The sequence below is a fragment of the Nilaparvata lugens genome, chromosome 10 (assembly GCF_014356525.2).
Source record: "Nilaparvata lugens isolate BPH chromosome 10, ASM1435652v1, whole genome shotgun sequence".
Taxonomy (NCBI): domain Eukaryota; kingdom Metazoa; phylum Arthropoda; class Insecta; order Hemiptera; family Delphacidae; genus Nilaparvata; species Nilaparvata lugens.
The window spans coordinates 6,357,972-6,383,751 of record NC_052513.1 but is presented as its reverse complement, the minus strand read 5'-3'; the positions used below and the strand labels follow the sequence as shown (position 1 = coordinate 6,383,751).

The 25,780-nt window shown below is 40.1% G+C and overlaps 1 protein-coding gene across 2 annotated transcripts in view; it reads right to left on the bottom strand.

Moving 5' to 3' along the window:
• Positions 1-25,780, bottom strand: part of LOC111043226 (helicase domino) — a 95,444-nt gene that overhangs the window by 10,003 nt on the left and 59,661 nt on the right. For both annotated transcript variants that reach the window (XM_039436179.1, XM_039436180.1), the window contains exons 37-45: positions 24,924-25,023; positions 23,344-23,658; positions 21,085-21,330; positions 19,642-19,762; positions 16,988-17,208; positions 14,915-15,175; positions 13,222-13,353; positions 10,075-10,200; positions 9,605-9,760 (exon numbers count right to left, since the gene is read on the bottom strand). In XM_039436179.1, coding sequence (XP_039292113.1) covers positions 9,605-9,760; positions 10,075-10,200; positions 13,222-13,353; positions 14,915-15,175; positions 16,988-17,208; positions 19,642-19,762; positions 21,085-21,330; positions 23,344-23,658; positions 24,924-25,023 — 1,678 coding nt within the window. The remainder of the gene's footprint in view (positions 1-9,604; positions 9,761-10,074; positions 10,201-13,221; positions 13,354-14,914; positions 15,176-16,987; positions 17,209-19,641; positions 19,763-21,084; positions 21,331-23,343; positions 23,659-24,923; positions 25,024-25,780) is intronic.

Below are 25,780 nucleotides of genomic sequence, written 5' to 3'. Positions count from 1 at the left end.
TGTGCCGGGCTTTCGCCCTGCATGGCCGTGTTTTCACACTGCCTTGCTTCGCCGTGCTTGCGCACTGCATGTGCCGGGCTTTCGCCCTGCATGGCCGTGTTTTCACACTGCCTTGCTTCGCCGTGCTTGCGCACTGCATGTGCCGGGCTTTCGCCCTGCATGGCCGTGTTTTCACACTGCCTTGCTTCGCCGTGCTTGCGCACTGCTTGTGCCGGGCTTTCGCCCTGCATGGCCGTGCTCTCGCACTGCCAAAACTTCCAGCATCAGACAGCTGGAATGAATCTCCAACACGACCAGGAACTCGTCGTGGTCTCAGCAATAGTCAGCTGAGATACAGCTCCAATAATTCCAGGAGCACGTCGAGGAAGTAGACTCAAGTTGCAGTCCCCATCCTCAAGAAGAAACGTGATACACAACAATGTACCACTTCACAGGAGGCAGAAGTTGATAGAGGCGAATTGGAGTCCAGGAAAATTACCAAGTGTCAGAGTGATGGTCTCAGTTAGTTCAGTGTATCAGCAACTTATTGTTCACAATAAAATATGAGAGATGATAATATGATGAGGAATACTGAATTATATGGTTGACATGAAGCCACTCGTTGTGATGTTACACCACATATTTCGATTTTATATTACAATTAAATGTGGTCGAAATAATAATTCATTTTCGATCTGTTATGAGGATTACAGCCTTCTCACTATATCACCATAATAAAATCGAAACTATAAATTTCAACTCAATATTCCACTTCTCACTGTTCATTTCAATAATGAAATCAATCACATGATTTACTTATGCAAAGTAACCATCCATTGGACATAAATGACAGTGTGTTTATTATAACAGATAACATCTGCTAATTAATTCACAATCAGTGAACATTTATTGCTCAATCTCTCTCTCTCACTCCAAGACTTATTTCACCCCGAAATAAATCTCAATTTACTTTTTCAAAGTAATTGTTCACACAAGGCGTGTATAATGACACAACAGCTGTTAATTAATTCATATTCTGGAAGTATTGATTTTCCGAAAAAAAATAATCACAACAATCAGCACAAATAGTAATAATTGAATGAATCAATACACCGTCAATAATAACTCATGATGGTAGGCTGAGTAAGAATTAGATTCACCCTCGAGACGTGATCTAATTCCAAACTAACAATAGCACGATCTAACACAGACTGACTCAATAGCAGTAGAATATCTGGAAAAACTAGAATTCTCATGAATTCAATTTTATTAATTGTTATTGAAAAGGAGAAAAATAATTCTCTTGCACAGACTAGAAGCTTGGCGATAGCAGTTAGCCAGTTGAGATAATGCTTATCTTATCTGTACAGCACAGCACAAGTGACTTCTCGATCCAACATAGAATTAATTCGAATTGAAATAATAATTATTTTATTCCAATTCATAGTAAGTCCTCCGACTTTATTTTCAAGTGAAATATTAGAAAATTTTAATCATAATCTGAAGCTAATAACCTCCGATTGTAGTACATCTCGACTCACAATCAAACGCAATTTATTCATACCACATGAATAATTAATTGCAACGTAATTCACTTTTATCCCACAGTATAATAACGTCTGTTAATTAACTGCATCGTAACGCCTTACACGGATTAAAGCAATTACCACCAGCTTCATTAAATGACTTCAATTATTATAACCATTACCTCATGGTTAAAATACTAGTCAGATCACACCGATCTATAATATCTTCTAATATTCTCTATCTACTCGCCATCAACTATTTATGGCAAGTAGAAAACAAGCTACTGCAAGTTTTGTTTGTTAACCTGTACTCGGTTACAACAATATCGGTAACATACCGATTAAGAAAATTTAGTCTAGTTGGAATCGATTTTAGCTGTTAATAACTAGTCATAGACTGTAGAAAATTTTCTTGATTATCCTTGCTTGGTCACATCTTAATATGTAAATAAATTTCAATCTGAAATTATTGGGATTGCCTTCAGATCAAAAGAAACGTACTGATTTGTCAATAATAATTTTCTTCCATTTAATCCAGCCAGTGCTTTATGACTGATTATATTAATTAAACAGTAATGGTTGAGTTGCCATTTAGTTTAAGTAGAACTCTATTTTATGAGAAAAATTAAACGGAATATGCTGTTTCCTTTTAACAAACTATTGACCAATTTCTTTCAATAACAATAATATTGTCAGTCTTTTAATATTTTCATCATTTTCGGAATCGTGCTAATGCTATCTTCAAAATTCGGCTAATAGATTCATGCTAATATTTCTGAATTAATTTTCTTCGATTTCTATGCAATTTTGTCTTTGACAACAAAATTTAATTTCCTCATCTTAAATGGGATAATTTATGAATCAAAAATAGCTCTAAAGATGTGATATGATTGAACTCTTATGATATTCACCTCTTCTCGCCTCTTACCTCCTTATTGGCGGCGCGTGACACCTCTCTGGTATCCCATCCTCCAGATAGGCAGCGACCCTCTATAGACTTGCTTGGCCTCCTGCTGTCCATCCGCTCGAATTCCGTCCACCTTTTCCGCAACTGCTCCATCACCATCCTCTTCCTCATCCTCGGGCAGGTGTGGCTGGAGCTTGGTGCCCTTCTCGTGCCCAGTAAACCTCTTACCGGCACTCAACATTTCCTCGACCTCATATGGGCCAGAAAATTCCGGCGCTAACTTCGCGGCAAGCTGATTAGCACCCGAGGACAGGTGACACTCCTTCCTGTAGACTAGCTGTCCAGGGTTCACCTTCCTTGTCCTCCTTTTCCAATTATAATACCGGTTGGCATTATAATTCTTGTTTCTAATATCTGAAACTACTTTGAGTGTAGTTTCCAGCACCGGCAGTCTTCTAGACTGAACTGCTCGACGATTATCTCCAGCTCCTTGCTGGAAATGATCCTCCTTCTTCCGCCTCCGGTACAGTTTTTCCGGACAGCTGAACCTCCAGTGCCCAGCTCGTTTACAGTGCCAGCAAATGAACTTTCTACGGGCTGGAGAAATTTTCTGAGAAATAAATTCCTCTTTTCCAGTCTTCCACACGGCTCCTACGTGTTTCTGGACTTGAGGAAATTTCTCCTTCTCCTGCTTCTTCACAGGAATAATTACAGGTGGCTTCCTCGACCTCCATATGTCAGGCTGGGTTTTAACAGTAGCCAGCCTCGAGTTGACAGCTCCTTTTCCCACTTTTGGAGTGGAAATATCGTCTCTAATGTGCTTTTTGACGAGATGAGGATCCCATTCCACTGACCGGGAATAGGGGTCTATTCTCACCCGGTGCTCTCGAAGAAACTCCATACCAAGCAGAATATCTGGAGAAAGCCCATCCATTATTGTGAGTGTTGTTGATAGGGATATTCTGCCAATTTTCAGGTTGGTTATAACCCCACCTCGCAGACGTGCAGCTGCTCCGTTAGCCATTACAGCGCCGCGCTGCACAGGCTCTCGTTCCACTGCTTCCAAACTATTAAAAGCTTTAGAGCTAATATAGTTGGACTCTGCTCCTGTGTCGAGAAGAGCACTATACTGTCTGCTTCCTATTTCCACTGTAGTGAAAAGACGGTTGTCATCCTGGAGCTCTGGCTCTAGCTGGATTTGAAGCCTTGTTTTAACCCCAGCTGTTTTATCAGAAGTCTTCTTCTGCTCTCTCTCACAGGAACAATTTGGTCGTGGCTTCCCGCACTTTGAGCAGAGTGAAACCTCCGGACACTCTGATCTCCAGTGTCCCACCTTCTTGCACTGCCAACACAAGGGTCCTTCTGTAGGCTGTTCACTCCGGCGCTGTGTAGTAGTCGTCTCCTGTCGAGGCTTGGTCTGCTTCCTCACCTCCTCCTGCTTCACAGCTCGTTGTCTCTGTTGAGCACTCTTCTCCTCGAATTTAATTCGTTCATATTGCCTCGCTAAGCGTAGCAAGTCGTCGGTGGTGTACACTTCAGCCTCCCTGATGTAGAGCTTGTAGCGTGGTAAAAGATTCTTGTACAATCTCTGTACCTGGCTCCTCTCTGAAAAACCACCTCTTCTTCTCATCAGCGTTAGCAGCTCCTCGACATAGTCGTCTATGAGCTCGCCTTCTCTCTGCCGCCTGTCGAGAATTTCATTCTCAAGATCCTCCACATAAGTAGGTGGATAGTAACGAGACCGAAAGTCTCTCAGGAAATCTTCCCAGTGTCTCCACTGTTCTCTCCTATTCCTCATCCATAAGGAACATTTCCCCGCTAACATTTCAGGTAGCGCTGGAAATAACTGTCTGCCAGACAAGCCATATGCTTGTTGCAGCTCCTCGAGCCGCTCCATAAAACTTGGAGCATCTCCACTCCCATCATATGAGAGCCGCCACCCTCGAACCTTGTCACACACGGCACCCGGGTCCATACAGGATGTAGCAGGCACCGCTGACCTGGTAGGTGACCTCAACACATGCCTAGACAAGTTATTATGCCTCTCCGGCATCTCCGGCCTCACTAGCGCAGGCTCTGCCTCCTCGCTATCTGGTGCTGGCCTTCGCGCTCTTCGACGAAGCGCCTCCTCCCCATTATCCAGAACGGGGAGCATCGCAACAATCCGCTGTCGTTGCTCCAGTAGAGCCCTCCTCAGGCTCGTACTTGTGCTATCTGTCAGCACTGAGTCGAGTAGTAGATCAATCAAGCCCTGATCGTGCACTCTGTACACCCAGGAGTTGTTGGAGTCTCCATCAAACTCTGGAGACGTCTCCTTGGGTATTTCTTCCAGTCTGGAAAATGCAGTGGCCTCCGCGACTGGTGGCCACAAAGCTGCAGCTCCTTCCTCTTCCTGACCTGTGCCAGCTCCGCCACCGATCCTGTTTAGACCGGCGGCCTCCACCATTGTCCTCCGGTGGTTTTCGACAAGAGCTCTCCTGAGCTCTGCCATGGTACCTGTTGTAGGTAGCCCTGCTGCTGTTGCCAGGTCCACTGCTTCTTTCCGGTGGAGTTTGTAGATCCAGGACACTCCTGGATCGCTGTTATCCTCTCGCGCCTCCTGGTCTTCTCCGGCGCGACTACATTTCTCCTCTGCACTCATTGCTGTTTTTCTCCTCCTGCTTTGGGCCCCACGTTCGTGTGCCAATCTTCTGAGTAGATTTTTGCCCACACCTGTCTCTATCAGAGTTCCCAGTGTCGCTCTGGGCCGGCTAAACTCAGTCGGCGACTGGGGTGGGCCGCAGCAGGGGACGGGAGTCTTGGTGGGGCGTCCGTCAACCACCCTCGTTCGAGTTGGGGTTGAAACAGGGTTTTGAGTGTTTTGGAGAAATGTTTCCCTCTTTAAGAAAGAGGGGCCGTGCTTTCGCACTGCCAAACAGGGTTGGTCGCGGAAAGAAGGGAACAGGAACCCTGCAGTGTTAGTCGTGAGAAAGGGCTTCGTGTCGGGACTAAGTCTTAGTCCTCGGGCACCGGGTGTCTTCCCGGGGTCCGGGTTGGTTGCGGAGCTCTGGTAAAGGCTTTCCCTGGCCTTCCCAGAGGTCCTCTTGCGATCCCGCACTGGACTAGTGCGCTGCGGCGGCCAGCACTCTGGACTTTCCTAAGTCCTACTGGCCGGGCACTAGCTGTCCTCCTGGGGTCCGGATCGTCCGCGGAGTTGCGGGAAAGGCTTTTCCTGGCCTTCCTAAACGTCCTCTTGCGATCCCGCACTGGACTAGTGCGCTGCGGCGGCCAGCACTCTGGACTTTCTAAGTCCTACTGCCGGGCACTAGCTGTCCTCCTGGGGTCCGGATCGTCCGCGGAGTTGCGGGAAAGGCTTTTCCTGGCCTTCCTAGACGTCCTCTTGCGATCCCGCACTGGACTAGTGCGCTGCGGCGGCCAGCACTCTGGACTTTCCTAAGTCCTACTGGCCGGGCACTAGCCGTCCTCCTGGGGTCCGGATCGTCCGCGGAGTTGCGGGAAAGGCTTTTCCTGGCCTTCCTAGACGTCCTTTTGCGATCCCGCACTGGACCAGCACGCTGCGGCGGCCAGCACTCTGGACTTTCCTAAGTCCTACTGGCCGGGCACTAGCTGTCCTCCTGGGGTCCGGATCGTCCGCGGAGTTGCGGGAAAGGCTTTTCCTGGCCTTCCTAGACGTCCTCTTGCGATCCCGCACTGGACCAGCACGCTGCGGCGGCCAGCACTCTGGACTTTCCTAAGTCCTACTGGCCGGCACTAGCTGTCCTCCTGGGGTCCGGATCGTCCGCGGAGTTGCGGGAAAGGCTTTTCCTGGCCTTCCTAGACGTCCTTTTGCGATCCCGCACTGGACCAGCACGCTGCGGCGGCCAGCACTCTGGACTTTCCTAAGTCCTACTGGCCGGGCACTAGCTGTCCTCCTGGGGTCCGGATCGTCCGCGGAGTTGCGGGAAAGGCTTTTCCTGGCCTTCCTAGACGTCCTCTTGCGATCCCGCACTGGACCAGCACGCTGCGGCGGCCAGCACTCTGGACTTTCCTAAGTCCTACTGGCCGGGCACTAGCTGTCCTCCTGGGGTCCGGATCGTCCGCGGAGTTGCGGGAAAGGCTTTTCCTGGCCTTCCTAGACGTCCTTTTGCGATCCCGCACTGGACCAGCACGCTGCGGCGGCCAGCACTCTGGACTTTCCTAAGTCCTACTGGCCGGGCACTAGCTGTCCTCCTGGGGTCCGGATCGTCCGCGAAGTTGCGGGAAAGGCTTTTCCTGGCCTTCCTAGACGTCCTCTTGCGATCCCGCACTGGACCAGCGCGCTGCGGCGGCCAGCACTCTGGACTTTCCTAAGTCCTACTGGCCGGGCACTAGCTGTCCTCCTGGGGTCCGGATCGTCCGCGGAGTTGCGGGAAAGGTCTTTCCTGACCTTCCTGGATGTCCTATCTCGCCTCGATGCCCCACTGGTGGCCTACCAATGGGGAGTCAGGTTTCGACCAAACCTGACGTGTTGTCGTTGGTCGAAACTGGCAACCCGTCGTCCAAACAGGTTAAGTGTCGTTTAACACTCGCCCCAAACGAGTGTAGAGCAGTGGAGTTCACTGTGTGAGAGGCTAATCAACTTTAGCCTCGACACAACTCCCGGTCGCTGAAGAAATCGGAGTTCACGTAGTACGGGTGTACTGTGACGTTGCTAGCTGCTCGCTGCTTCCTTCTCACCTCTCTCGACCGCTCGACTTGGCTCTCCGAACCCGACTGCCTCTTGCTGGCCTTTCTCGAGCCTCCCTCAGTGACCGAGAGGGAGGGGAGAGAGGATGCGCAGCAACGCTGAGCGGTAGGCCAGTGGCTGGCTTGAACGTTGACCCCTCAGATTCTATGAAAGATAGCCGAGCGTCAAATAAATGAGCCCTAAATTCAATGCCTTTCTCTAGTTACGATATACATCGTGACATCATATAGGGGACTGATCTGGCTGCAATGTCAATGTCATCAGCATAAGCCAGTAGTTGAATTGTCTTATTGAGCAGGATTCCTCTAGTGTCAATTTTGGAGTCTCGTATCACTTTCTCCAATGCTACATTGAAAAGCAGACACGCTAAAGCATCACCCTGCCTAAGACCATCGTAAGACTGAAATGGATCCGATAGAAGATTCTGTACTCTTACCTGGCATTGGACTGCACTCATAGTCATTTTAACAAGCCTTATAAGTTTATGAGGTATTTCAAGCTCATACAGTTTCTTCCTTTTTACACTGTCATATGCAGCCTTAAAATCCACAAACATATGGAAAGAGTTGACATTGTTCTCCAACATCTTCTCCATTAGAAGTCACAAACAGAATATCCACTGTGGATCTTCCTGCACGAAACCCTGCCTGGTAGTTTCCTATTTTCCCATCAGTATGAGGTTTCAGTTTCTCATAGATGACATTTGAGAAGATCTTGTAGCCAACATTCAATAGAGTAATGCCTCTGAAATTCTCACAATCCATGGGTTCACCTTTCTTCAACAGGGGGCATAGTATTCCATGATTCCATGTATGAGGCATGGTCTCTTCTCTCCACGATTTGATGACTATTTGGTGCATAAGGTGCCACAGAGTATCTCCACCATGTTTGAAAAGCTCTGCCACTACTCCATCCTTCCCTGGAGATCTGTTGTTGTTGAGTTCATTTATAGCTGTGACAACATCCTCCAGTGTTGGCTCCTCCATTTCTTGTTGGTCAGTAACTGGATTTATTTGCTCCATGGATTCAGGCTGCGGCTCCTCGGTTCCATTTAGAAGCTCTTCAAAGTGCTGCTTCCACCTATTCATCACTGCTCCTTGCTCACTCAGCAGAGTGCCATTCTTGCTTCTGCACACTACAGGTCTTGGCATCAACTCCTTTCTTTGATCATTCACCATGGCATAAAATTTCCTTGTCTCAGTTTGCCCTGCCAGTCTCTCAATACTGTCAAATTTAGCATTTTCAAATTCCCGCCTTTTTCTTCTGTGCATTTTCTTCTCCTCCCTTCTCAATCCCTTGTACCTTTCTATAGCACTTCTTGTCCTTCGCTGCTGCAAAATTTTGTAGGCCTCGTTCTTGTTCTTAGAAATCTCATAACATTCATCATCAAACCATGTTTCTGTACTTTGTCTAGAAACATGTCCAAGAATCTCATTTGCTGCACCATCCAGTGCTTGGACACATGCTCCCCAACAATCATATCCTTCATTCTCCTCCATTCCCAGCTTCAGTTGTGCACTCACTTTTTCCTGGAACTGTTGTGCTGTGTTAGGATTATTAAGTAGTGCTACATTATATTTAGTAGTTGTGGACCCCTTTATTGTCCTTACTCTTGATATGCGTGCTCTCACTACTGCTCCAACAAGATAGTGGTCGGAATCAATGTTTTTTTTTGATCGTTTTCAATTTTCTAGTTTTTCAAAATTAAATTTAAACGTGGATTGCGACTACGCCCCGTTTCGGAAAGCCAATTTTCTGGCTGTTAAAGCCTAGGACTTAGCTAAATCCCGAGCTCGGAAACCGGCCCTAAATGATCAATTTTCTCAATAATGGAGAAATTTTAAGATATGAATATGTGTTCTATAAATGTGCAGTCCGGGTCCTGTAGCTTTGCCTATCGGCGGAGGGCCTCTAGACTACAATACTACCCGTTCAAAAACATCGAAAATTTTTGAAAATGTATCTTTCCATAAGCAACAGATGCTCTTTTGTATCTTCTCAAAAGCAACATGTTACATTCAAAAGATATACGAGGAGCTTTTTGGAGATATGCCCTTTTAGCACAACACAGTTTACAGTCCGGGTCCTGTAGATTTGCCTACCGGCTTATACTTGTAAATTTCAAGTGGGAGCCTATCAGCTGACATTCGTTCAACACGCTCTTCCCATTGTGGGCGATACGATGCAACTCTTTCATTCATGAACAATCTCTGTGTGTAGGGAGTTTCCTTCAAGGAAGCTCTGTAAGGAGCTCTGTAAGGAACTTTCTCCATCTAGGGTCTCTGAAGGCTGATGTTTTTGCAAAGTCATGAATATTACCCTGCGAAACATAACTTGCCTATATGCCGTTGCAAAGTCGTGAATATTACCCTGCGAAACATAACTTGCTTATATGCCGTTTCAAAGTCACGGAGGCAAAGCGTACTGTAGACTAATAGCCGAATGCCAGTAAATGACAGAGAAACACGCTGAATGGCAATGGCTCACCTGAATCTGTTTGATGGGTTGCTGAGTGGTTGCAACGGGAATGACTCTGGTTGCACCAGTGACTGTGGCCTGGCCTGTTTTGGTCAACACGGCATGTGACAGCACTTGCTGCGTCGGCTGCCCCGTCACTGTTGCCGTGCTTCCGCTTGCAGCAACCTGCGACATTAATTAATTGATTCATTTATTTACACATTCATAGATACAATATCATTCTCAACTCATTATGAATGATTGGGAAAGGAACAACATGCTCAAAGCCCTAAACCGTTCCTTTCCCATTGCTAGCGTTATATTAATTAAATAAAAGTTCAAAATAATCAATTCATTGATTTAACCAATATTAAAAATTTCAGAGCACATGGATGATATAACTTATTTGCAACACATGATAATTAGTAAAATAAATCAATACGGTAGAAAAAAGTGAAAGTATATTGGATTGTATTGAAGAGTGAGTAGTTTAGGCTTACATGGGTGATGTGTGGAGACTGCTGCTGCTTGATGGCTTGTTGTATTTGCTGCATGGTCATTGTGGTCGGCATAGCCTTCGGGGATTGCACGATCAGCTGAGCCGGCACGCCCGACTTACCAGCCACCTGAACAACAAAGTATTACAATCCATTTAGAAAATTACCAACAAAAATATCCATAAAGAATATTATTTTTCGAGAATCAACTAATTATTGATTGTAAATGATAAATAAATAATAATAATTACTTTATCTATCACAAGATTGAGATTTTAGAGAATAGCCAATTGTCGCGCTAAGACTAGAAGATGGAGATCAAATACGAATACTGTCATAATCTCCTATTTTGGACTTTTAAAATGTTATCTAAATTTGGGAAAGGAATAGTACAAGACGTATCCTTAGTTTTTCTCTCCCGCTCAGTGCTTTCTTGTAAAAATAATAATTAGTAATAAGAATTTTAACCTTATCTTTGATCGAATATGATCGTATGACCACAGTGGGATTCACGTTATTATCATTGGAAATGATAGGGAAACAGGCAGGGTTGCCGACTCTCTTTTTCCAAGACCTTCTATATTAGCATGTGATTCCAGTATATATGATGTAATATTAATTGTTGATTTTTCTTCATGATAATCGAATATATTTTATTCAAGAAAATATATTTAACATGATTTAATAATACATTTTTATAATTATTGAGATGAAATATTTTGTTAGCTCATTATGTTTCTCTATAACCTATAAACGATTTGGCAACAGTGCAGAGGTGAAAAAGGAGGGAGCCACCCTTTCGAGATAATAGCTCGATATATTATATTGCTTTATAGGGATTTTCTGCTTTGTCGAATGAAAGACAAATATAGAACTAATTGCTTTGTTGATTGAAAGACAAGGATAGCAAATGAATGTCAGGTAATGAATCTCATTGAAATCTTATTATCAGATGGGCTGCTATAAAACTAACAAACGAAGTTAAACTTGAAACTAACCAGCTCTAAAAGTATAATTTTATCATGATATGGTGTAATATATCAATATATGATTCCAATAATTACCAGTACGATTCAATCCACATAATACCGTCGCTATTCACAGCACACAGTAAGAAATGAGAGGAAAATATAACGTTCACAAATAAAGTTTCTTAAACAAAATTTTTTTTTTGTGAATCAAATCATCAACTCTACAAAACCTCTAGACTGTCTGTTCTAAGAGTTGAAAGCAGTTTTGGCCGAATGCCTGTTGTTTTTACCTGGATTAAATAATAATATTCGTATGGCTTTTATTGGTGGGGAGTTACTGACGGAATTTCCACATCGCCTGAATATATCATTTAAGCCGTCAATGGGCCTTACGACTGTCATTCTTCAGCCGGGACCGACAATTTAACGTGCCTATAACTCGGAAGTGACCTGTTCAAAAACGTTCAATGATGATCTGGTTTGAACCGGGGATCTCTAGGCTGTAACGCAAGCACTCTATCCACTAGACCATGGATCACTCAAAATGAATAATGTGAAACAATGTGATACGAACCATAACTTGTCCGAGTTGAGTGACCTTTTGTTGAGGCAGTTTCCTCTGCGAGGCCAGCAGCTGCTGGTGGTGCAGCGTCAACTGCCTGATCTGCGGCTGCGCGGCCGCCTTCACAGTCGTACCAACTTTTACCTGTAAACCATCAATTATCTTTAGAAACTATACAGTGTCTCATTTTTTACTCAACTTTAACCTGTTACAGAGTCTTGAAAATGTAATTTGATTATGCTGGATTCATGCTGGGTCACGAGATTTTTATTTGTTGTTAGAAGTTAGAAGCCTCTCGCTGATGACAAAGCAAGCATGTTGAACATATGTGTGTGCATGATAAACATGCATGTACATTTATGTTATACAGTTAGTGGACAGCCTAAGACAGTTCGAGTAGATTTATAAGTGCAGCCCTTGTTGCTTTGAATGTGTCTAGTCTAAATTCCCATTCTTCGCTTAATTTTAAAACGCTTATGATCGTTATCAAAATTGTCAAGTTTTAAACAAATTATTTCAAATGTATAAATTGGAATTGCAACCGTTTTGGGCTTTAGCCTGCGGTACTTGTCTAGAAGTTGTGTAACTCTAAGGGCCGGTTTCCGAGCTCGGGATTTAGCTAAGTTCTAGACTTTAAACAGCTGGAGTCAGAAAATTGGCTTTCCAAAACGGGGCGTAGTTGCAGTTTCTATTTTCTCATTTCTATAATTGGAAACGTTTTTCCTTGACAAAATTAGACATTCCTAAATAATTCAAAATAGCTGAAACTTTACTCTATTTTCTCTTAATTTTATTTTGTGTACAATTTTCTAGTTTTTCGAAATTTAATTCAAACGTGACTATGACAATGAATACGACTACGCCCCGCTTTGGAAAGCCAATTTCATGACTCCAGCTGTTTAAAGTCTAGAACTTAGCTAAATCCCGAGCTCGGAAACCGGCCCTGAATCTTCTTCTTCCTTTCACGGCTTAGGCATTAATGCCTGTTTCGAACCTCTGTGCCTCTAAAATCGACCCATCTCGTCCTGGGACATCCGCGATCTCTTCTTTCAAATAACTGATACAAAAGGTCTGTTTGGGACTCCGGTCATCACTCATCCTATCAAAATCCTTCAACCAATTATTCCTGTTCTCATTTATTCTCTCTTACAGCAAAGATGTTGAGCTGAGTTCGTATATCTGTATTCCTGTAGCGATCTTCTCTGCTATATCCATATTTTATGTTCTACAGAGGAACCTCATCTTTTCAATTCAATTCATTCTTTATTGCCATGAGCATTTTACACAAATGCATGGACATCCTCAGGTACATAAGAGCAAATATATCACAAAACAATCATTGTCATGTAGATATCAGATACCTATATAATTATTACAGTCATATAACTACTAGACACCCATATACAGATTACTAGCCGTCAATGGGCCTTACAACTGTCATTCTTCAGCCGGGACCGACAATTTAACGTGCCTATAACACGGAAGTGACCTGTTCAAAAACGTTCAATGATGAGCTGGTTTGAACCGGGGATCTCTAGGCTGTAACGCAAGCACTCTATCCACTAGACCATGGATCACTCAAAATGAATGTGAAACACTTAGATAAGTGATACGAACCATAACTTGTCCGAGTTGAGTGACCTTTTGTTGAGGCAGTTTCCTCTGCGAGGCCAGCAGCTGCTGGTGGTGCAGCGTCAACTGCCTGATCTGCGGCTGCGCGGCCGCCTTCACAGTCGTACCAACTTTCACCTGTAAACCATCAATTATCTTTAGAAACTATACAGTGTCTCATTTTTTACTCAACTTTAACCTGTTACAGAGTCTTGAAAATGTAATTTGATTATGCTGGATTCATGCTGGGTCACGAGATTTTTATTTGTTGTTAGAAGTTAGAAGCCTCTCGCTGATGACAAAGCAAGCATGTTGAACATATGTGTGTGCATGATAAACATGCATGTACATTTATGTTATACAGTTAGTGGACAGCCTAAGACAGTTCGAGTAGATTTATAAGTGCAGCCCTTGTTGCTTTGAATGTGTCTAGTCTAAATTCCCATTCTTCGCTTAATTTTAAAACGCTTATGATCGTTATCAAAATTGTCAAGTTTTAAACAAATTATTTCAAATGTATAAATTGGAATTGCAACCGTTTTGGGCTTTAGCCTGCGGTACTTATCTAGAAGTTGTGTAACTCTAAGGGCCGGTTTCCGAGCTCGGGATTTAGCTAAGTTCTAGACTTTAAACAGCTGGAGTCAGAAAATTGGCTTTCCAAAACGGGGCGTAGTTGCAGTTTCTATTTTCTCATTTCTATAATTGGAAACGTTTTTCCTTGACAAAATTAAACATTCCTAAATAATTCAAAATAGCTGAAACTTTACTCTTTTTTCTCTTAATTTTATTTTGTGTACAATTTTCTAGTTTTTCGAAAATTAATTCAAACGTGACTATGACAATGAATACGACTACGCCCCGCTTTGGAAAGCCAATTTCATGACTCCAGCTGTTTAAAGTCTAGAACTTAGCTAAATCCCGAGCTCGGAAACCGGCCCTGAATCTTCTTCTTCCTTTCACGGCTTAGGCATTAATGCCTGTTTCGAACCTCTGTGCCTCTAAAATCAACCCATCTCGTCCTGGGACATCCGCGATCTCTTCTTTCAAATAACTGATACAAAAGGTCTGTTTGGGACTCCGGTCATCACTCATCCTATCAACATCCTTCAACCAATTATTCCTGTTCTCATTTATTCTCTCTTACAGCAAAAATGTTGAGCTGAGTTCGTCTGTATTCCTGTAGCGATCTTCTCTGCTATATCCATATTTTATGTTCTACAGAGGAACCTCATCTTTTCAATTCAATTCAATTCATTCTTTATTGCCATGAGCATTTTACACAAATGCATGGACATCCTCAGGTACATAAGAGCAAATATATCACAAAACAATCATTGTCATATAGATATCAGATACCTATATAATTATTACAGTCATATAAATACTAGACACCCATATACAGATTATACATTTATATAAATTAAAAATACAGAATACAGTGATATAGATTACTAGCTATCAGGTCACACAAACGTTTAGTCAATACTACAATTCAACACAATACAACATGGATAAGAGAATATTTCACACATTCATGTACTCATCAACAGAATAAAAGCTCTTATCCAGCTTTTTAACTCTCAACTTTTTAACCTCAAATTGTATTTTTTCTGTGTTCTCTGATGCATGCAACCTGCTCTCTTCCATTTTGTAATTCTGAATGATTGAATAAATAATGATTTGAATGTGTTTGTCGTACCTGCGGCACAGCAATGCTAGCGACAGTGGGCTGCGACACAGCCTTGACTAGGGCGGTGACCTGCTGCGTGGCTGCGGCAGTCGACTGCGGCTGCTGCGTCGAGACCGCAGCCTGCAGCCCCGCCTGAGCCAACAGCTGCTGGTGTGTGATGGTCTTCATGCCGCCCGCACCCACCTTCACCTGTTGGCGCTTGAGCAGCGCGGCCACCTCGCTCTCTGTCACTGTGCGTGTGTGTGTCACACCTGTTTGCTGCTTCAACACCTGCAACATCGATCCATCAATATTGTATATTTATTAAAACATAATTTAGTACCTTTATTATAAATTGCTTGTAACTATCTTCCTATTGAAATAAATTGCAAACAAGTGAATCGTTAGCAACCAACGTATAACATAAAGGAATGTTTTGGCTTTTGGAGTCAATGAACTATTCTTATAAGTGAGTTGTAATCTGTTTTTGAAGACTTCAAGAAAGAAAGAAACTTTATTTCGCCAAAATACAAAATCACTAGAAAATATTTCCAATAATACAATAATAATTGAAACATACATACATAATCATAGAAATGAAAAATACATTATACGAAATAAAACACTGTATGCAAATGACCTTGATAACAAGGTCACGTCCGCATTACAGGAGCATCATTGAACAGAAAAAAGTTCTTTAAAGTAAGCATAAGGTATAAAAAATAATAACCAGAAAAAAATAGAGAAAACAAAGTTTTACAATCTAAAATCCGGATTAGCACTAACAGAAACACAAAAATCTATCCTCAATAACAAAAACTAAATCACTGATATAAGTGAGGTACGGTTTGTCAGGTCAAAAATCCAGTGGTTTTAATAGTATGACATATATTCATGTAAATATATGCATGTGAAATTGACAACCAAACAACATACACGGAATCCAGCATCTTTGCTGGACTCTGAATAATTTTGGATACTGCTTTTAAATCGTGTTTTATTCTATTTCAAATCCCTGGCATGTCTCATACTATCAAGCTTTGGTTGATTATGTAGTGTTTTATGATGAAGAATACCTAAATCCAAGTACTCGTTCTTATATAGAGATGTGGGTGGGATACTACCAAGTATTGCTTGGTTATGTAGTATTTTATGGCGAATAATACCCAAAGTACTCTCTCTTATAATATGTGGGCATTGCTTGATTATGTAGTGTTTTATCACTAAGGCCCGGTTGCACAAAAGCCGGTTAAATTTTAACCGTGATTGATTTCACAAGAACCATTCAGAGAGGGTCTTTTTGATAAGACGGCTCCTCTGATTGGTTCCCGTGGAATTAATCAAGATTAAAATTTAACCGGCTTTTGTGCAACCGGCACTAAAAATAGCTAAACTAGAGAACTCTCTCTTATCATATTAGGATGTGGGCCCGGACATTCCATATGCAACCAGGTATTGCTAGATTATTTTGTGTTTCATGTCAAAGAATACTTAAACTAAAGTACCGGGTGTTTCAAAAGGAATGACCAAATTTTAAACAGTTATATTCATTTTAAAATGGTGCACACAAACCAATTTTACATCAAATTACTCACAGAAGTATCAAGTTTATGATGATGTATTAGAAGTGTTCTATGTGCCCTCCTTTTGAGGCTCGGACGACATCAAGACAGTAGCCAAATTCATCCCAGACTATTCGCAAGATGTCTTTCGGAATGTAGCTACTGCATCAGTTATCCTGGTTTTTAGCTCCTCAATATCAAGTGCTAAGAGAGGAACATAAACACGATCTTAAACGTATCCACTCAAAAAAATCACATGGTGTTATGTCAGGATACCGTGGAGGCCAGGAATGCATAGCCTTGCGGTCCTGTCCACCCTGAGGCACGTTGGTGTTGAGGAAATGGTGTACATCCTTGTGCCATCAAAAATAGGGTACATAGAACACTTATAATACATCATCATAAACTTGATACTTCTGTGAGTAATTTGATGAAAAATTAATTTGTGTGCACCATTTTAAAATAAATATGACTGTTTAAAATTGGGTCATTCTTTTTGAAACACCCGGTACTATGTTGTGTTATAGGGACAAATAGCAACGACCTGCTGCAAACGAGTAGGCGTGACTGCGGTGGCAGCTACGGAGGCGGCAGTAACAGTAGGGGCCGTGGCAATACTAGCGGTGGCGGCGACTGTGCCGCCCCCAGAGGCAGCGACCACCCGCGTCTGCTGCTGCTGTTGCAGCTGTATTTGTCGCAGCTGTTGTTGGCGCAGCTGTTGGGTGTACACCTGCTGCATCTGAGCCGCTGTTAGAGGCTTACCTGCAAACAGACCCATCTGTACTTTAGAACTCACAATTCATTTATTGATTCAATGATACACTATTATTGATTAAAATTATTGGGGGAGGATCAATAGACACAGCCCAAAACTATTCTTCCCCCGTGATTCTGCAGTCCACAGTCACTGATCGTTACGCCATTTGCTTGAACCTAATTTCCTTAAAAACTCTCAAACCACCTAAAACAAATAAATTCGTTATTAGAACCGACTGTAATGAATTACAGAAAGCAATCTCTTCTTATAACTGGAGCACTGTTATCAGTCAAAATGATCTGAACTGCGCAACTTCTTGTAGGGGGTTTCCAAACATATCAATTTTATTGTGTATCATGTAATTTTTGTAATTATTTTGGGTAATAAGAAGTTTTTCATTTGAATTTCAATTCATTTACTGGTCCAAAAAGTAGGTTACTGTTTCAAGTTGATAAATATGTATGTATAAATCTAGGAATAAAAGTACAATCTCTTTTTCTTGGCAGGAACGTTCATCAACTGTCTCAAACAATTTAGAATAATTTAAAGCAATCCAGAGTGATTGGAAATTTCATGTACATTATATTATATTTCCAATTCCCATAGCAGCTAGTGGATGCTACTAATGTCCCTGATTGCAGCGTGCTAAAGGATCACGGTAATGAGAGGTTGAACAATAGTTCTCCATAAAAATCTAGGAGAGAGAATGTAGGAGGAGGTATATCACGGGAAAATTTCCCGAAAGATAAGAAATAACTGTTGTCATTTTATGTACAAAAACATTTTGCCTACATCTTTTATTCTTTATTCATTTATACAATAAGTAAATTATCAAAATGATAGGGGAAGGAAAAATAAGGTCACCTTGTGCTATTCCTCTCCCAAATTTAGATAACACATAGTCTGGAATCTTGTAGTTCTTCAATTCACAAAATTTTTAGTCCTCAAGTATTTTCACAAAGTAGATTTTCAAATTTAGATGCTTCAAAACGTGAAATATTTCACATTATAAAGCTGCGTTTACACCAAAGTTATCAACAAAATGTTAATAACTTAATCCTTATAGATTCTATTAAATTGCACGGAACTTGACAAACAAATAATATGTTCATCATGACTGTGCATGATAAGTTATATTCAATCTAATAGAATCTATAAGGCTTAAGTTATTAACATTTTGTTAATAACTTTGATGTAAACGCAGCTTTATAACTAAAAAAGGAAATTATTCACATATTAAAAATAAAATTTTGAAGAAATACCGAGAAACAAACTTAATTCTAAAAAACAGCTGATCTAAATTCATGAAAATATTCATTTTTTTTATTCATTTATTATACAAAACACTATAATTATATAATTTATGACAATGGAGGAAAATATTTTGAATATATTGTTCAACTTGCCTTAATGTGCATCGTGTTTTCGTGATCATTAGCTGTGCTACAACGTAGCTTAGGCTATCTCCAAAGGCAGTTGCTTATTTTTATTAAAAATAAACATTTCGGGTTAAAGAAATGAGACGGGGGCCGCCGAAAATAATAGATGGAAAGGTTGAAGTTTTAGTGACCCTTCAGTGGTCGCCTATTGTTATTGAATCTCGACATTTTCGTGGTCTATTGTTAAGGTTTCCATTCCGAGGAATATATTGGTGGACTAGTGTGGTTACTTAAAGGCATTTTCAGCTGTAAACCAGTGGTAGCATACAGTGATTGGATAAACACACACATTACTATCGATTATAAGTACAAATTTAGTCAAACGTACGTGGTGTGTAAGTAAAGCCCACATAGATTTTTGGGCGTACATTTCTTTACCATCCTTATAAATTCCACGAGATTGAATGGGACTTGACATACACATGATAACTTATACATTTATGTTTGTCAAGTTATGTTCAATCTAATAGAATTTGAAAGGACACCTAAAAATCGCATCAATAAAATAGTCAATAAGTATAAGTATCGTATTGTATGTACAGTAACTCAAGTTATTTTTTTACAGCTTGTGAGCGAGTTGAGTTTTATCAAATGAACCATTGGGAATAATACAATAATTACAAGTACTTGATCACTGATTCACATTCAATAATTGCAGAAACTACAAGTAACAGAATGATGTAAGTAATAGATAAGTTGGTGCTACCAGCTAGAATTGCCTTCAAGAAAGCACACGGGGTAATGAAGGGTAATGAAGGTAATGAACCACCACTAAAAGGGTAATGAAGCGGAATCAGAGGACAATGAAGTATGCTAGTCGAGAGTTAGAGGATGCACCTTTTTGGAAGCCTAGTGCACAGGTAGCGCGGCCCCGTCTCCTTTCTTTTACCCAACATTTCTATATTTCATTCATTCACTCATTGTTATTTCAAACACTCATTTTTATATTTCAAACGTTGGAAAAACAACAGATTAGTCCGAGAGGCGAGAGTAACAAACCTTTGGCAGTGAGCTGCGTGGTTGGTTGCGCCACAGTGACCAGGTTGGCGGTCGCTACACGCTGCGTCGCTGACGTCGGCGACTGTGACGGCGACGATACGGTCGCTCTCGCAACGATATCCTGCAACACCAAACAAATTCATTTTCGTTGATATCATTTAATTTTGTATTGAAACACAATAATAGATATCAAGAGCCCTTTTATTTTATTAAACCACAACTAGTTTCAACTCTTCAAGAGCCAAGTGTAAATGAAATAAATAGACAACATTGAATTAGTTATTGTTTATTTTATTCACACTTGAAAATAGTTTTTGAAGAGATGCAACTAGTTGTAATAGAATAAAAGGATACTTTATACATTTTATTGTACCAATATAAATAAATTTATATTTTATGTTTCAATAATATTCAGTAGCACTAATAAGAAAAGTAGCTATGCAAATGTATGTATGAATTTGCACAGAGAACTAATAAATTTGGAAATTAACACGCAAGTAGAGATAATCAGGGTACAACCTTATTCAGTGGGTACTACTACAGTAACTATATTACCCTATGGGTAATAAAGTTACTGTATACCGGACTTGAGCCTAGAAAAAAATGGCCGCCGTATGTGGTGGTCTTATAGAAATTCCTACTAAGAAAAAAAAATCACTAATCAGCTGTTAGAGTGTCTCAGTTTGTCAAAATCTCAGTTCATCTAGTTCCCGTTTAAAATATAAATACCGGCCACCACATACGGCGGCCATTTTTTTATTGTAGGCGCAGGTCCGGTATATAGAAAGTCCTGGTACTACTAGTGTGAACACATGTTTCGCATTGGAACTCTTTTGTCGTATTAGTTGACTTGCTAACAGAGATCTCAAACTCATTAAATGAATATGCTGTATTGTTTACTCTTCTAACTCATAATAATTCATAATATTGTGTATATGCCTGAGTGGTTGATATTTGTTTTCTACATCATGCAGTACAAACAAGGAAACAATAAATTGCAAATTATATACTAATAACTTAAATCATAGTAATTGGAAGTGATTTTATTTTAGTGAAAAGATTGGGAGATGCTAAAGGACTTAGATTGGATTAGATTAGGTTTTGAATGGCAACTGTTTAACTAAGCTAACATGTGACATCATTGCTTATATAATTTGGTAAGTTGAAATTCCACTGAGATCGTAGTGGATAGTAGTTAATTTTTCGTGGGGGAAAATGAGCCGTTCAATTTTCTCGAAAAAATTTCTGTATTGTGTTATTTATTCATTCATTTATACAATAAGTACATTATAAAATTAGAAAACAGCTTTAGAAACAGGCCGTATTAGAGATCTCAAACTCTAATATGCTGTATTGAAAAGGAATAAAACAAGGACATAAAACAAGTCAAGTAGTCAAGCAATTATTATTAGTGAAAAGTCTGCCTATTAGCAAAGTACTAACCTGCACAGTGAGCGTCTTAACAGGCGCCCGGGCAATTCGCTGAGTGCCGCCTCCAGGTGAACTGCTAGTGACCTGCACAGTGGCGACGGGGGCGGCAACACCCCCACCCTGCTGCAGTCTCAGCAGTGCCAACTGCTGCTGTTGTTGCGGCTGCACCTGTTGTTGTTGCTGCTGAACCACCTGTTGTTGTGGCACCTGTTGCGCCTGCTGTTGTTGCAATTGTTGCTGCTGCTGCTGTTCAACCACCTGCATCCGTTAAGACAACTGTTCATTCGAAAAAAATAGTTTGGCTTACACATGTAGGCCTTTATATCCAATATGTTACTTATCGAATTGAATAAGCCATTTGATAATAATTCAATTTAACCATATTTAATTCATATTTGAATGTTACTGAGAAGTCACCTCTTCAACTGCAAACGCTTCAAATTAAAATTTCGTTGGAATCACGGACTGAAGAAACAATCATTGTTTCTGTGTTTTGAATTAAACGAAATATTGCTGTTTTGCAGTGGTGTCAGTTTCAGGAACTATAAGACTTTTTCTTTCTAACTGTATTATCCTGACATAGTTATTATCTTGTAGGTAATGAGGTGGGGTGACAATGACATCATCTAAATGAATTGTTGATAAATTGAATTAGATATTTAATAAGTGATTGTAACAATTTCCAAGTCGTTCTATTAGACAGATCAGAGCCCCACTATTGCCGCAATCAGACTTATGAATAGGCTTCCCATTGAAATAAGGCAGCTTAGTTACAGAAGGTTTAGAAATGTATTAGAAATATTCCTTGTAAATAATCCCTTCTACTCTGTTAAAGAATTTATGGAAAAAGGTTTTATTCAAGGGATTTTGAAATGAATAAATAAAAAGGTATTATAGCATATGAATAAGGTGAATTTGAGTCCAATGTACCTACTGTGGTTATTTATTGTTGTGTTGTATAAACCCTGTTTCTATTGTGCTGTATTGTATTGTGTTGACTGGCCTATATGTCAAATTGTGATATTATATTGAGGCTATTAACGATATTTTATTCAATCTTATAACGAATTCCAATCTCCCAATGCATTTTAAACTTTTACGAATCTGTTTCCTCATAATGATACATAATTTATCCCATGATCTACAGCCTTCTTTTTCCATCTAGGAATAAAATGAAATAAAGAAAATTATCTCAGTTAAAAATATGTCTGGTGTTAGACCCCTCCAGATGTCCGTACGTTTAGTCTTATGCGCTGGATAATATACTTTTAATTGATAGCTTACTTTGTAGAATGCAGTATAATACTACTATAGTGAGGTCCACGTTATAATGGCAGAGGAGGAAGATAGGAGAAAACGTTGCCAATCCTCTGTCTTGCCAATGCCTTCTATAGACGGTAGCTGATACAGGGTTATTGATGTAATATTAACGGTTCATACTCGTTTAAAATAATCAATTATATTTTATTAAGCAAGAAATGATATTTTTCAATAATTTCAAAATGAATTTTCATAATTAAGATGAAATATTGTGTCAATTATTAATTCTACATTGTTAAAAGACGATCTGGCAACAGAGCAAAGCGAGAAAGAGATAGCGCTATCTGCTTTGTAGAATGATAGACAAGTATAGCAATACCATTGCTAAGCAAACACTGTTATAACGAGGACCTCACTTTAGTACTCCGCAGTAACAAAACTAAAAATAGTCTGACCATTACCCAGTCAATCGACTGCGGCGAAAACTAAACCACAGAGAAAATATAGCATAAGGAGATATTCCATGGTGTAGGTCGTTTACGTTACAAATTTCAATACGATTTTTGTTAACTCAAACCGATTACTGTTGACTACTGTCTATTATTACTGTTTTGGTCGGGTGAGATTGTAAGAACGGTACAATATTAGACACTACCAGCGTCACATAATAATAATATTAGTATGGCATTTATAGGTGGGGAGTTCCTGACGGAAGTTCCACCTCGTTTGAATATATCATTTAAGCCATCAATGGGCCATACTTCAGCCGCGACCGACAGTTAACGTGCCCAACCACGGGAGCGTCATATAGCTTCATTAAAAATAACTACCGGCTATCGGATTGACTCTTAAAAGTGAAATTTGGAACGTAAACGCCCTATACCATGAGATATCTATCTATCTTCTCATGCTATCTTTTCTCTATTACTAAACTATATAGCTTTATTATTCGAATTAATTACTATTATTAGAGTACAATTAATGTCTATAAGTTAATCTGAATCGACTGACAGCGGCAGCAGCAGCCTCCTTCTGTCGCGCGATTCGTTCGGCGCGTCGCGCGGCCACTTCGACAGGCGTGAGCGGCGCGTCGTAATCGATCGAACAAGCGGCCAGAATCGCCGCGTGCTTCGGGTTCTTGCCAACCTCTCCACCGCCTCCACTGCCCCCACTGCCCCCGTACACCGAATTCATCATGGGTAAGGGTATGCGCTTGCCGGCCACCAGCCGCACCATATCGAAGCGTGCGTTCATTGTGCGCGAGTACGTCATGTTGTTGTCCTGCGAGAACAGGCTCGCTGTGCGCGCGCGGCTGCTGCATTTGGTCTGCGCAAATAAAACAACACGTTCATTTCGTTGCAAGATAACATACAAATCAATCATTTCGAATACATTGAATCGGCCAAAATCTCTTCATTCAATGTGAAGTGGTCATCTACATTTATTCATTTATTCTTATGGCTTTTATTGGCAGAGAAATCCTTTTGGATGTTCTGCCTTGCCATATTACCCAATGTCATTTCCTATCAACACTCAAGTTGATAGGTTATGTATTGGGTTCTTTATGTTTTCTCACTAAAAATTGCACTTTGACTTCCTCAGTTTTATAAAGTTTAAAATCAATAAAACTCATGTCTAAACACAAATTCACAATTAAAAAGCAAACAAATTTAAATGTTGATGATAATATTGAACTGAAAATTTCATTACAAATTTTTCCATGGTAACCAAACTTTTTGGTTACATTGAACAACAATAACAATTCTGAAAACATAATATAATATTGATAGAAATATCAGAATCAGATTATTAAAAAATCAGGATTTATTAGTTGATTGAAATTTTAGTATTTTAATTGTATTGAAATTGTATTACTTATCTATTATAAATCATACATTGTTATTCACCCCAAGTTTGCAGACGTGAGCATGATCGTATTGTTTTCAATTTGATGAATAATAAATTGGATTTGATTTTTGATGTGATAGGAATAAACAGATTTTGATTCGATTTCAACAAACTAGATTGCCGTCTTCAAATTTATACATCCTATACAGTAATACAATATAATAATATTATACTATTTATATAAATATAATGATATAGACCCTTCCAGGAAAGCAAACTTGAACTGTGGAAGGAAGTTCTAATGATAATTACTGATACAATATAGTAATATTTGTTTGACAATAAAATGGATCATGAAGTAAACGGTGACTATTATTATATTGGAATATTGTTCTTTGTTATACATTGCTGCAGGAGTAGCTACAAAAAAACAATTATTTTTCCATTTACCAACATTCATAAGAATGCTTGATAAGAGAAAATATTCAACAACTACAATCAACATACATTTTATGATACTAGCTTTTATTTTGTGGTTCAATATGTTCCAATTCCTACTGATCTCTTCTTTTGATGAAAAGTCTCTTATTGGCTTTAATTGATATTTTTGATTTGGGAGATTTGATTTGATTTGAATTCAGTATTTTTTGAGTTGGAATGTTTCTGAAGTAAATGAGCTACAAGAATTTACTGAGAAACTTATCTACACAATTTTATCAATATTTGAAAAAATGAGTACTCACTGTATTCAAAGTGGTTATTTTGTAGATATTCTTTGTTTTCTTCTGCTTTTTAGGATCCGGTAGTTTGCCTTCTTCTCGAGGAACAATCACATGTTCGTACCTGAATAGAAATTACAATTTGTCATGGTTCAACTTTAAAACCATCCTATCCTATACTATTAAACGAGCAATTTCTATTTATATGTTTAGATGTTTATATGTTTGTATTTCACCGGATCTCGAAAACGGCTCTAACGATTCTCACGAAATTCAGAACATAGAGGTTTAAAATACAAAAATTCGATTGTACTAGGTCTCATCCCTGGGAAAACTCGCTGAAGGACATTAAAAGGATAATATATTATTCATCCTCGGTAAAACAGCTGATAATAATTATTTCGTCGTCTGTTGATGATGGAAGTGAGTGAGCGAGTTAATGTGTGTGGGACTGTGTCAAAATTATGACTATGACTCAGCTGTTTAAATTTTGTAATCATTCAATCAGGTATTAGTGCGGGTTGCAAAAAAGCCGGGTTGTTTTCAATCCTGATTAATTCCAGAAGATCCATCTTCTTGAAATGGTCTTCTCTGATTTGGTTCACGTGAAGTCAATCAGGATTGAAATTTAACCGGCTTTTGTACAACCGGGCATATGTGAGGGAAATTTGTGCATTCCTCTAGTAATTAATCTCAATTTACTGTGATTAGATAGAACATTTCTGTATGAACTATGAATGTTATTATTGAATGTAATGTAATTTCTTCTTTCGAAATACCTTTTTTATGCTTTTGTACTCCAGAGCGAAGCTCGGTCCCCGATATTTATTATTAGGCAAAGAAAAGAAGAGCAGACATCTTACGTTGCAACTCTAGACGTT